Consider the following 13518-nt stretch of genomic DNA (forward strand, 5'->3'; position numbering starts at 1 on the left):
GCTCCCGGCATGGAGCCTGCTTCTCCCTCTGCCTGTGTCTCTGCCCCCCTCTCTCTCTCTGTGTCTGTCATGAATAAATAAATAATAATCTTTAAAAAAATTACAAATGTATTTAAAACAAATTCAGGGACCCGGGCGAAATCCCTGTCAACCTTGCGGACGCGTTGCCATCCCTGCCGATAGCTCTCGGGCTCGGGGACAAAAGCATTTTCTCATCCATGAGGAAAAGCGACTCACTTTCCCCCCAGTAGCACGGCCCCCCGTCGGATCTGTCCTGTCGGATCTGTCCCACCGCCTTGGTTTGCGGGCCCTGCTCCCTGGTCGGGAAGGCCCGCTTCGTTTCCGTGGCACCCATGGGTGGGCAGCCAGGCCCGTATGTCCATGGAGGCCCAGAGATCCAGCCCGGATGACGTAGGTCCGACGCGAAGCCGTTGTCTCCCGGGACGTGGGGTGTCCGGGATGAGCCCTGGTCTCAAAGAAGTTGGCAGAGGAGTCCTAGGAGGGGGCACGTTTTGTGTTCCCGACCATCGGCGTTAGTTTCTGTGCCGTGTGGTCGCGGTGTCCCCGAGGGGAGCCGCCCGTCCCTGTAAGATCCCTGTTCCTGGGCGATCCCCCGCGCCCTGCCCTCCTGGCAGCCTGCGGGAGGCTGGTGGTTTAAGGCAAAAAGGATATTTCATAATGACAGCCACAGGGAAGCAGGCAGGTCCTCTATCCTGGATAATTATCCTGGGCCTCCGGGAAGAAAGAAAGGCATCGCCGGACCAAGAGCTTACGTGGGAACCTGCAGACGCTGACGCTGTGTGTGCAGAAGGTTCTCAGTCTTCATGGGCTCCCGGGGGAGAGATGTGAACAAAAGAAACAGGTCATGCGGCTCCCGGGCGGGAAGGTAGGAGAGCACGGGGGCGGGGGGCATGGAGGGAGGGCCCGTGTGACGGGACCCGGGTGGCCGAGGGAGGGCTCAGCAGCCGACAAGGAGGGCAGCGCTGTGGGAAGGAGACAGGGGTGCAAAGGTCCTGGGGCAGGAAGAGGGAGCCGCGTGGCAGGGCGGTGGAGGGTGATGGGAACAGGTCACAGAGGACCCACCACCAGAGGGGGTACGAGGTGTGGGTTTTATTCTGGAAGCCACTGGGGGCCCACCGGGGACTGGTGTGACGAGGTGGGCGTTTTAGGGTGCCTGCAGTGTGAGGACCACGGTGGGGGGCAACCGAGGCAGCCGCAGGTCCCGTCCGTGTTCCGGGGAGGGGAATAAACACTCTCCGTGGTGGGGAACGGGCTGCGTGGCGGGGACGGAGGGAGAGGACAGCACTCTGCCACTGGCTTCTCCCCACTGCCTGGCCCGGGCCTGTGGAACGTGAGCTGCCAGGTGCTGTGCTGGGGCTCCGCGGACGCCGTAGGCAGAGCGCCCTCACCTTGCGGCTCCCGCACCGACGCCCCACACCCGCGCTGCTTCCACTTACGGATCCCGCCCCATTGGGCTTTCACGAGTCCCGGGTGGAACGTTTGCCGCGGTCGGTCGGCGGAGAGCCGGCAGCGTGGGGCGTGGGGAGCAGCTGCATTTTCCTGTTTGGACGAGAGTTGTGACCCGGGGTCCCTTCCGAAGTGGCTCGTGGTGCTCCAGGGCCTGAGAGGGACAGTCCCCATGTACACAAGCTCGGGTGCATCACACCCCCGGGATTTGGGGCTTTGTGCCTCCGCGGGGACTGTGCTGGGGTCACAGCGACAAGGTGGCCCCTGGGTTCTTGTCAGTGGTCCCGATGTTCCAGAAACAAGTGGGGAGGGGTCCCTCCCGTGGCTCCTGCGCCCTGGGGGGGCACCCAGGAGGGTAGGAGGGGGTCCAGCCAAGGTTCACTGGCCTACACAGATGGCCTGTGCCCCGTGGACCCAGGGGTGCCCGCGTGTGGAAGGGGGCACAGGGGGTGGGGAGCAGGTTGGGGAGGGTTGGTCAGGGCTGCAGGGACTTGGAATCTGAGCCAAGGATATGAACTTTGCCAGGTTTTCTCAGGGTCCCCTTGCACATTTGGGATGGGGTCTGGGGGGGGAAGGTGACGGCCCCTGGGTGGGGTGGCTGCACCTGTCAGGGGTGCCTGGAAGGCAGATGATGGTGCCAGCCCATGGTGAGCCCCTGTGGCCCCCCTTGGGCCGCTCTCTGACCCTGGGGTCCAACGATGATGGGCTCAGCTTCATAACCCGGATACCCCACCCATTCCCGTCTCATGATCCTGAGTGCCGCGTGTCGTGCTTTGCTTCCCTGTGTGGGCTGAGGTACACCTTGTCTCCTGCGTGTCTTCCCAGAGCAGCGTTTGCTGAGCGTCTCCTGTGTGCCGGGCGCGTAGGGATGAATAGGGTACAATTTTGGGAAAAAAAATCAACGTGGTGTTGACCAAGGCCATACCTGGATGGCACCGTCCTGGACACTGTGGGGTCTGAGCGGGGCTGGGGATGGTGCGATCAGAGTGGGGTCTCCCGGTGTCTGGAACAGGTGCAGAGGGGGTCAAATGGGGCTCCACATCCCCACGTGTGAGGTGGGGGACGGGGAGGCACCAGGCTGGGTTGTGGGTGGTCCTGGGGTGTCCTGCTGAGTGCTGGGGGGTCTGGGGGGTCCTTTGGAGCAAGGCAGGCTCAATGGGAGCTGTCCTTTGGGCAGCTGGGGTGTGGAGGGAGAAGGACGGGGTCTGGGAAGCCGGGGTCAAGGAGGTGGCCACCGGTAGGGACGGGCGCGGGGACTTGGGAGGGTTTGGGAGGCTGAGGCTCAGTTCTGTCCTGCTGAGCGCATCCGAGGCCGTTCCCGGGTGGGGCTGGGAACACCCAGGACCCCGAGTGACCCTGACCCTCCTTGTGTCCACAGACGGCATCCACAGTGTGGCGGCACTCTGCACCCTGCGCGTCACCATCATCACGGATGACATGCTGACCAACAGCATCACCGTGCGCCTGGAGAACATGTCGCAGGAGAAGTTCCTGTCCCCGCTGCTGTCCCTCTTTGTGGAAGGGGTGGCCACGGTGCTGTCCACCACCAAGGACGACGTCTTCGTCTTCAACATCCAGAACGACACGGACGTCAGCTCCAACATCCTGAACGTGACCTTCTCGGCCTTGCTCCCTGGCGGCGTCCGTGACAAGTTTTTCCCGTCGGAGGACCTGCAGGAGCAGATCTACCTGAACCGGACGCTGCTGACCGCCGTGTCCACCCAGCGCGTGCTGCCCTTCGACGACAACATCTGCCTGCGGGAGCCCTGCGAGAACTACATGAAGTGCGTGTCCGTGCTCAAGTTTGACAGCTCGGCGCCGTTCATCAGCTCCACCACCGTGCTCTTCCGGCCCATCCACCCCATCACGGGGCTGCGCTGCCGCTGCCCGCCCGGCTTCACGGGCGACTACTGCGAGACGGAGATCGACCTGTGCTACTCCAGCCCCTGCGGCGCGCACGGCCGCTGCCACAGCCGCGAGGGCGGCTACACCTGCGAGTGTCTGGAGGACTTCACCGGTACGTGGGGCTCCCCGGGGCCGGGCGGGCAGGGGGCCAGCGGGTTCCGGCCGCCTTTCTCCGTCCGCCCTCCCTCCCCGGGCGGTGGCCAAGGGCCCGGTGCGGGTGTGGCCTCGTCGTGATGCAGGGACTGGCAGGAGGGTGGCATATCCCTCACGGTGCACAAGGTGGGCATCTCCCCCAGCGTCCCAAGGTCCCTGTGGATCCTGTGTGAATTGGAGTCACCCTCTTTTTTTAATATTTTATTTTTTCATGAGAGACACACAGAGAGAGGTAGAGACACAGGCAGAGGGAGAAGCAGGCTCCATGCAGGGAGCCCAATGGGGGACTTGATCCCGGGACTCCAGGATCACACCCTGGGCTGAAGGCAGGTGCTCAACCACTGAGCCACCCAGGTGTCCCTGGAGTCACCCTCTTGATGAGGAAGATTATAATGTGAGAGCCACTAAAAACCCACATGCATGAAGCGACACACGCTCCTTTAAGTGGCTTTGCACTGGAAGCACTTCATTCGGGCTCTCGGGTTTAATGGGCTGTCGCAGCCAGTATCACTGGGGGTAGAAGTCCTGAGCCGTTAATCACTGGGGTCTGGGAAGACGGTGCTCACACCCTCTTGTCACTACAGAGATTACTCATCTTCTTTGCCCTGAACACACGCTTGCCTTGAGACGTCCTGACATATTGCGAAGACAAATGGCTCCAAGGGCTGCCAGGGATTGTGCTTGAGAACATGTAGCCGGAGCAGCCCGTTTGGAAGATAAATTCCAGGGGAGCCCGGGTGGCTCAGTTGAAGTGTCTGCCTTCAGCTAAGGTCATGATCTCAGGTCCTGGGGTCGCGTCCCACGTCGGGCTCCCTGCTCAGCAGGGCATCTCCTCATCCTTCTCCCCCTGGTGCTCCCCCTGCTTGTGCTCTCTCTCTCTCTCAAATAAACAAATAAAATCTTGAAAGAAAGAAAGAGAGAAAGAGAGAGAAAGAAAGGAAGAAAGGAAGAAAAAGAAAAAGGGGAAAAAGAAATGCACACCGGCCCAATGGCAGCCGTCCGGCGTTCGGGAAAGCCGTCTGGCACCAGGTGGGGCCTCCCTCGTACCGGAGGTGCCTCTGTGATTCTAACGTGGACCGCAGCCTGGTTTTCCTGTTGAGTATAAACAGCTGAGAAATTGTTCTCTGCTTGTGTGGGACGAGCCCTGAGTTCACCGAGCTTAGAACAGGGGTTTAGGGTATCAGCTGGTATTTATGAAGCAGGAAGAGAGCATAGCCCGGGGGCTGGGGGGGACAGTGCTCTGCATCAGAGGAGGAGGAAGAGAGGCCGTTTGGCAGCCCAAGGACCTGGGGGTGTGCGCCCCGGCTTGCTCGTCTGAGCCCCAGCCTGGCCACCATCCTGCGGTGCCGTGCGGCGAGAAGGCAGCCGGTGGCCTGCCCCGTGTCCTCCCCTCCCCCTGCCCATCTGAGGCTGGCCGTCCGTCTGCCTGTCGCCGTCTGTCTCTCTGAGCGTTAGCCTGAATTCCTGGCTACGCCGGGGTGTGGTGGGGAGTGGTGGGGAAGGAAGGTAAGGAGACCCCTGCCCCCCCTCAGTTCCTGCCGCCGTGTCAGGGCCCTGGCTGTGCCCCCGAGGCCTGTACCCACCCCCCGCCCTGAGTCGTAGTGGACGCTCCCTGGAGCTTCAGCACGTGGTGGTGGCCCGTCCCTGCCTCTCCTTCCTTCGCGGCAGTGAGCTGGCATCTCGGCCCCTTCTGCCGTCCCCCGTGAGCTGCTGTCCCCTGTCCACCCCCTGCACACACATGTGGCCTCGACGGGGTGTGCTTCCTCCCATGAACCCTGCTTCAGATGGAGAACCACTGGCCCCCAGACCCTGGGAAAGGGCTACGTGCTCTGGAGACTCAGTTGGTAAACAGTGCCTCCCTTGCTCCGTAAGTATTAATTGAGTGCCTACTGTATGTCTGACCAATGCACACGTCAGAGCTGCCCCTGTCCAGTCGGGTGGGCCACCCATGGTTGTCTGTGCAGCTGGCCCTGTCAGTGGTCACAACGCGTGGCATTGGGGACCTGGGTGGGGGACAGGCCCTCAGGCACCCTCCACACTCCGGTGGAGTCCTAGGCTGGGGTCTCCGGAGGTGGAGGAGACCAGCCTCACATCAGGGGCACAGCAGTGGGCCTGGGTTCCAGAGGTCCTGGATGTAAGTCTGGGTAAACTGAGGCTGCTGGGGCCCGTGGAGCCGTTTCCCTCCTAAGGGGGTTCAACCCGCGGGGTAGAAGGGACTTCCCGAGTTCTCCAATTTTGTTTTCATCATGAGGGTTATTGCTCGAGAGGTAATGACCAGGATTGGCCCGGTGTGTCATCACCAGGGAACCCGCCGAGATGTCGTGATTGGCATGGGACCCGTCTGAGCATCTCTGGCACTAAAAGCATCCCTGTGTTTCCCTTGGAGATACAGACGGGCTCAGATGGATTGTTTCTGCTCAGTCCCCCTTCCCCTGCGTCTCCCTTTCTGCCTTTGAAGCCCTCCTCCTCTTGCGGCCGGTAATTGCGCTCATTTGCTGGTGCTGAAGGCGGCCCTGTCGTCGGGAGGGTTTTATTACCCGCTCCCCGGTAAGCCGAGCCCCGGCTGCGGCGGGCGGCTGGAAGCGGCCCAGGGCCCCCGGAACACCCCGGCTTCCTGTGCCGCCCCCGACGGGAGACGGGCCCGCTAATCCAGGAAGAGCTCCCTGCATCGGGTGCTGGGGAGACACCCGGCAGCTCCCCTGCGCTTCTTAAATCCACAGGCCTCCGAGGACAGCCCGGCCCCAGGGACGGACCCCGTCGTCACCGGGAGGCGGCCTCACCCCGGGAGCAGCAGGACAGGGCGGCTCGAGGGGCCGTGGACGCTGTCCTGGTTTCCTCCCAGCTTGGCAGATGCCCCTGAGCGAGCTGGCCCCTGCTCTGGGAAGGTTCTGGAAAGTTTCCCGACATCCTTGGTGCCGTGTTTCTGTGTTGGTTGCTCTGCTGACACATTGGGTGTGATTCCCTTATTTCTGTGTCTCTCAGGACAGCGGTAGCTTGGGGCTAATACTCATGAGCCTTCAGCGAGCTGTGCTGTTCTAGAGGATTCCACGTGCATTAGCCCAGTTCCTGCATCAACATTAGGCCCCGTTTATTCATGCAGAGGCTCAGGTGCGGAACAGAACAGTGGCTTCTGGCCCAATGGTTCTCACTGGGCAGTTCTGCCCCTGGGGACACCTGGCACCCAAGGACATTTTTAAAAATATCTATATTTTTTATTTTAGAGAGAGGGATTTCCAGAGAGAGCGTGAGCAGAGGGGATGGAGGGAGAGAGAATCGTAGACTCTGCACTAAGTGTGGAGCCTGAGGTGGGGCTCGATCCCATGACCCTGGTCATGACCTGAGCTGAAGTCAGGAGAACACTCAACCTATTGAGCCACCCAGGCGCCCCCACCCCGGATATATTTGGCTGTAACAGCCGGGGGTGGGGTGCTGGTGGGTGGGTGCCAGGTGCTCAGCATCCCACAGCACCCAGGACAGCCCCACACGGAGCACAGTCCTGCTGCGTGTGCGCGTGTACATGCGTGCTGGAGCGAGGGGCCCCACTACCACCAGCTGTGCGTGGAGGCAGGATTCCAACCCAGTGCTCTGCTCCTGGGCTCCTGCTCGCCCACCCTGTGGCCTCTTCCAGGCCGGCACGGTGGGCTTCCCCATTTACCTGCACACCTGACGTGGTGGTGCTCGCTGGCGGCAGCTGTGGCGGTGACCGAGCGCTCCAGCCCCTTCCCACAGCCCCATGAGGAGGGGACAGTTGTCATCCAGCTTTAGGAATTCCAAGGAGCAGAGCTACATGGGGGACCTGGGATCTCCGTCCTGAGCTCATGTGCTGCAGGGGCCAGGCTCGTCCACCCCCTGCCCCTCCTCCCCGAGCTCACAGGGGTTCCCCTCTTGCACCCCATGACTAATGAGCAACCAAGTCCCAACCATTGTGCCTCCACGTCCCATGCCCACCTCTACACACCTGAGGGCTGTGGCCTCAGCCCTGCCTCTCCCGCCCGGGAGCTGCTCTCCGTGGGGCGCCCAGAGAGGCCACAGAGGCCAGTTGGAAGGGCACTGGGTCACAGCGGTGCCGCCCAAGCCCTCCCAGGGTCCCCCCACCGTCCCCCCCGCCCCCTGCTCTCAGGCCTGGGCCCACCTCTCTGCAACGGCCCTTTGCTCACCTTCTGAAAACAGCATGCTGCTCTCACTGTGGTCCCTGCCTGTCGCGTGCACATTCTCCATGTCTTCCCGAATGTCACCTTGCTGCCACCACTGGTCTCCCTCAGCAGCCCCCCACCATGTCTGCTTGGTGTCGTCTGCTCCCTCCCCAGTGCCAGGCACACAGAAGGTGCTTTGTAAGTGCTCGTCCACATATGAAGGGGTCAGGGTCTAACTGGCCCGGCCTAGACGTCCTGGGGATGCTTTTGCTCCTGTTGTCACTGAGCTGGAGGGGACAGGAGGGTCCCTTCTAGGGGAGGAGGTGAGGTATTTATGACTCTGCCCTGCTGGCCGAGCCCCTGCTCTCACCGCAGCTGTGTGCTAACGCGTGCTCCCAGGCTTCTCACGGACGAGTGCCTTCTCGCTATGGAGAACTGCAAGGTGATTTATGGTCACAGATGAATGGCTGCCCATGGGGTGCATTCCTGAGGGCGCAGCAACTCTGATATCCCGGGGGTGGGGGGTTCCTGGACGCTCAGCACTCCGCCTGTTGGAGGGGAGGCCGGCGGTGGCCGTGCCTGGGCCAAGACATTTGGGGTACTGCCCCCCACCGTCGGTCGCTCTGGCCGAGTCTTCTTAGGGTCCTGTTTATTCTGGAGTGTATGATTTTATTTTTTTAAATATTTTTTTTTTAATTTTTTTATTTATTTATGATAGTCACAGAGAGAGAGAGAGGCAGAGACACAGGCAGAGGGAGAAGCAGGCTCCATGCACCGGGAGCCCGACGTGGGAATCGATCCCGGGTCTCCAGGATCGCGCCCTGGGCCAAAGGCAGGCGCCAAACCGCTGCGCCACCCAGGGATCCCTGATTTTATTTTTTTAAAGATTTTTATTTATTTATTCATAGAGACACTGAGAGAGAGAGAGGCAGAGACACAGGCAGAGGGAGAAGCAGGCTCCATGCAGAGAGCCTGACGTGGGACTTAATCCAGGGTCTCCAGGATCACGCCCTGGGCTGCAGGCGGCGCTAAACCGTTGCGCCATCGGGGCTGCCCTGATTTTATTTTAACTTTTTTTTAAAGATTTATTTATTTGTCTATTCATGAGAGACCCAGAGAGAGAGGCAGAGACACAGGCAGAGGGAGAAGCAGTCTCCACGCAGGGAGCCCGATGTGGGACTCAAATCCGGGACTCTGTGATCACACCCTGAGCCCAAGGCAGATGCTCACCTGCCGAGCCACCCAGGTGCCCCTGGAGCATATGATGTTAGATCCCTGGGCCACTCGACTGGATTCAGAGGGTGTTTCAGCGAAGGCTGGAGAGTAGCCCTGCCTCTGAGCATGAAGCACACAGCTGTCCCCGGGCTTCAGCGTCCGTGCAGCTGGACACCGCAGAAGAACAGGTGCTCCCCAGCTGAGATTCAGCTGGTTTGGGGGCCAGTGGGTCAGCGTCACTTAGGAGAGTCTCAGTGATACTTGGTTACGGTTTGTGCTAACTGCCCCTGGGTGGACTGTCCCAGTTGTCCTGTGCAAGGGTCTTCCGGTGACCAGGACCGTCCTCCGTGGTGGCCTCCCCAGGACTGGGGACCCTGACTCTCGTGGGAAACTTCAGGCCAGGACATTATGTATGAGTCCAAGGTCCGAGAAACTGCTGGTATAACAACTTAATCATCTTCTCTGTGAAGGAGAATATTTAAAACCAATTCTGGCATGGCTCAGATTGTGTCATTTAAAAAATGCACAGTACTCCCAACTGCACGTTTTGTCTTGCATTCTCTTCTAAGAGTCATGAAATTTCCATCATCATGTGGCACACGAGCGTGCTGCACGGTCCCGGGCCGGGGCCCGCGCCTCTGTGTGAGCTGCGGTGTCCCCCCTGCACAGAGGGGCATCCACCCATGGCCCACGCTGGCCACGGTGCGCGGGGCTGCAGGTCCCCCTTGAGGATTCCATCAGCAGGGTAGGTTTGGTCCTTAGACCAGAGGGGTCGTCGTCCTTCGAAAGGAAAACCATTGCCTGGCCTGTAATGAGATCTCGGAGCAGAAGTGGGGTCCTCTGTCGGGAAGGGGTGCTCTTCGGGTGGCCGGGGTCGCGGCAAGGTTTGCGCTCTCCAGAGCCTCTTCATCCTCTGTCGCATCTGTGTCTAGATTCCAGCTGAGGATCTCCAGCGTTTCGTTCAGACGTTCTTGTGAAGCTGGGAGTCATCGCACTTTGGGGTGACTTTATTTTCCTTAAAATAGTGCACTGAGGGGATGCCCGGATGGCTCAGTGGTTGAGTGTCTGCCTTCAGCCCAGGGTGTGACCCCGGGGTCCTGGGATCGAGTCCTACATCCAGCTCCCTGCATGGAGCCTGCTTCTCCCTCTGCCTGTGTCTCTGCCTCTCTCTCTCTCTGTGTCTCTTGTGAATAAATAAATAAAATCTTTAAAAAAAATTCATGCACTGAGACTGCAGCGTGGGTAGGTTTAGGCAGGAATCTCCTGTTCTCCATGAAATCCATAGTGTCCTCCTCCTCTCCTGGGCCGAGTGGCCTTAGGGGGTGAGGACGATCCTCAGACCAACCCTGGAGGCCCCCGTGGGCGCCCGTTAGCTTCCCGGGGGCCGCTGCGCAGAGGCGCTCACACTGGGGGGCGCAGAACCACGGGGATGCGTTGTTTTCACAGTGTTGTCGCCACGGGTCTGGCACCGAGGTGTGGCCCGCCTGCACTCCCTCTGGAGGCACTTCTGGTGCCTGGGGGCCTGTGGCGTTCCTAAACTTGGAGGTGCTTCTCCCTGGCCCTCCCCTGTGTGTGTCCTGGGTCTGCATCCCAGTTTCCCACTCTTTGAAGGACAGAGGTCATTGGCTAAGGACCCTCTGTCTGGCAGAAGTTCATTTTAACCTGATCATGTCCACAGAGACCTATTTCCAAATAAGATCGCAGTCATAGGTGCCCGGGGTCAGGACCTGAACATACGATTTTGGTGGTGGTGGGGGGGACATAGTTCCCCACGCCTCAGGGTTTCTGGTTGTCTGCAGTGGTGGCCACCTCTTGTCAACCTGCTTGTTGAGACTCCGCTGGCCCCAGAGGACACTCCTGGGCGGGTGTCAGGCTCCTGTGGTTTGTTTTCCTCTTAGAGACCTCAACCCGGGAACACGGGAGCCACAGTCCCTCCTGGTGGCTTCCAGGTGGACAGGGGAGCCGGTCACGGGCATGAGCTGGTGAGGAGCAAAAGCGTAAACCAGCACGTCCAGCGGCGGGCAGCGGCGTGGCCCGAGCAGGTGCCTCCTGCGGCCGAGCCCCCCTGTGCCATCACAGCGCCCCTCTGGGGTCAGGTCACGCCAGCCCCCCTGCGGGTCAGCCCCCGTGGGAGTGCCTTTGGACAGCTGCAGAGGCCGGGCTCGCCGGGTCGCCCCTGGCCAGGGTCCCGCAGCTGCTGCACTAAGTCCCACAAACGAGTGGCTTAAAGGTGCAGGTTTATTCTCTCATGGGTCCCCCTGGAGGCTCAGGGGGAGGATCTCCTCTTCCAGCATCTAGAGGCTGCCCGGACTCCTCGGCTCCTCCTTCCCCTCATTCCAGCCCCTGTCTCCATCATCCTGTCTCCCGCTACTGACCCTTGGCCCTCTGTGCCCCCCCCGCCCCATCTCGTGGGGACCCTTGTGATCACCGCAGCCCCCCGTGATCCAGCACGGCCTCCCCACTCGAGCTCCCCCTTTGAACCACAGGACATCTTTGGGGGATTCCATCATTGTGCTGCCCATACTCCTGCCCCCCCCCCCCCCCCCCGCAGCACCTGGCACCCACTTGGCACCCAGTAGACATTTGTGGCAGGGATGAGTGAGCGAGGCCTTTGCCATGGCAGCCCCACGGGGGGGCTGTCTCCCGCTGTCTGGGGACACAGGGCTGAGGGCCATCGGGAGTTGCTAGCTAGTCGGCTTGTGTCCCTGGCCTGAGAGTGGTCTCTGGCCGCATCCTGCCGGTGTGAGCCCATCGCGGGGGTGGACAGACGGCCCTGGGGGCCAGATGGCCAGGCAGGACTCATCCGATGGGGCTGCCGGACACCCCTGGAGGGAGGGCTTCATGTTAGCTGGGCTCCCTGGGGTTCTGCTGACTCCGAGCCATGAATAAAGAAAATGTCTTCTTTCTGGACATTGATTTGCCCCAAGAAACCAGCCACCTCCCCAGCACCACGCAGGATGTGGAATTCGAACCATCTGGGGGCTGAGCTGCTGTGTGTAAGGATGACAGAGGTTTCAGTTAGCATTCCAGCTGAGTTTGGACACGTTGCTGTTTGAGAACTGGCACAGTTTCCCTGCAAGCTGATAAAGTGGTGGGGACCCCCTCCCGGCCTTGAGGCGTACAGCTGCCAGCGTCACCTTCCACCACTGGTTCCACGCCCGGGTCTGCAGGATCGTGCCTGACCCTCAGCCCTCCCTCCATCCCTCCCCAGCCGCTCGCTGCTCTGCTTGGGCTGGGTCCTGCACCTCTGCACCACCCCCTGGGTGTGGCGCCCCATTCATCCCCACCTGCACAGCCTCTCTCTAGGAGACCTCCCCAGGCCCGCCATCCCTCACACCCTCGGGTGTCCCTGTGCCCTTAGACCTAAATCATATCCTGTGTCCGAGATGTCATCTTGGAGCTGGTTCTTGACACATTGCAAGACAGCCTTGTCTTGACAGCCTTGACAAGGCTGTCCCAGGGCCTCCCTGAGCAACGTCTCCCAAAGCTGGGGGGGGCCTCCCAAGACGATGTTTCCAGGCCGTGTAGCTACCCCAACACCTGGAGGGAGGCAGTTGCAGAGGCCCAGACGGGCACTCGGGGAGCCCCGGACGCAGACTGGGGCTTCTTGGCATGTGTTCAGGCCCCAGGGCATTGTGAAGACTGTGTACCCCCCAGGACCGGGCGGGGGTGGGGGGCTTGGCTGGGGCCCAGGCTGCCAGGCTCTGCCTCATTCTGGGTCCTGGCACCTCCGAAGCTGCCACCAGTATCCTTCTGAGCCCCCATCCCCGGCCCCTCCCCTGGCTTGGAAAGGACTGTGACTTTGCTTTGGCGGGGGTGAGGGTTGGGGGGATGGTAAGTGCCGTGTGAAGGAGCCGAGAGGGGGATCTGGGCACTCGGGTCCTGGTGGTCACCCCCGCTGAGCCTGCCTGCTGACCATGTGTAAGTGCCCAGTGCCCTCTGGTCGGCCTCTCCCACCAGCCTGGGCAGCCAAGATCTGGGAAGTGCACCTGCATTGTGTGTTCATTCAGCGCCTCCTGTGTCCTCGGCCACTGCCAGCCAGGGCCCCACGAGGACCTGGGGGGGACAGAGGGCACTCTGTGGTCAGCAGCTGCGGGTCCACTGAGCCTCAGGGAGATGCTCGCAGGCTCTCGGGCTGCGGTTTGAGAACTGGCATGGGTCTCTGGGGGATGGAACCGGGCCGGTCCCCTCGGAGCGCGATTAGGACTGGCTCAAGCTCCGGGAGCTTCCCTGGGGGGCTTTAAGCAGCAGGAGTGTGTTCTGGACAGTGTCCGAGGCCAGAATTCTGAAATTGACGGTGTCCCATCCCGCTGACGGCTCTGGGGAGGGTCCTTCCTTGTCTCCTGCAGCTCCGGGTGGCCTCAGGTGGCCCTGGGCTGTGGCCACACCGCTCCAATCTGCCTTCGTCCTCGCACGTGTGGTGTGGACATGGGATTGCTGGGGTCTCTCATCTCAGGACCGTTAATTTGATCCCATCTTTGCCGTGTGAAGCAGTGGTCACAGGTTCTGGGAATTAGGACAGGGACGGAACTTTCCGGGCCACCGCTTAGCTGACTTCAGGGTTGCCTCTTTCCTGGGCCCCTTGTGGGTGTGAGGAAAGGGAGGGTGGGGGGAGCATCCCTTTTCTGAAAGGTGGGGTCCTTGA

At 61.0% G+C, this 13518-nt stretch overlaps 1 protein-coding gene across 1 annotated transcript in view; it reads left to right on the forward strand.

Moving 5' to 3' along the window:
- CELSR1 (cadherin EGF LAG seven-pass G-type receptor 1) overlaps window positions 1–13518 on the forward strand; it is a 133109-nt gene that overhangs the window by 49962 nt on the left and 69629 nt on the right. Inside the window, exon 3 of the mRNA XM_038551560.1 lies at window positions 2846–3484. Within this exon, the coding sequence (XP_038407488.1) occupies window positions 2846–3484 (639 nt within the window). The remainder of the gene's footprint in view (window positions 1–2845; window positions 3485–13518) is intronic.

Source organism: Canis lupus, chromosome 10 (assembly GCF_011100685.1).
Source record: "Canis lupus familiaris isolate Mischka breed German Shepherd chromosome 10, alternate assembly UU_Cfam_GSD_1.0, whole genome shotgun sequence".
Lineage (NCBI taxonomy): Eukaryota > Metazoa > Chordata > Mammalia > Carnivora > Canidae > Canis > Canis lupus.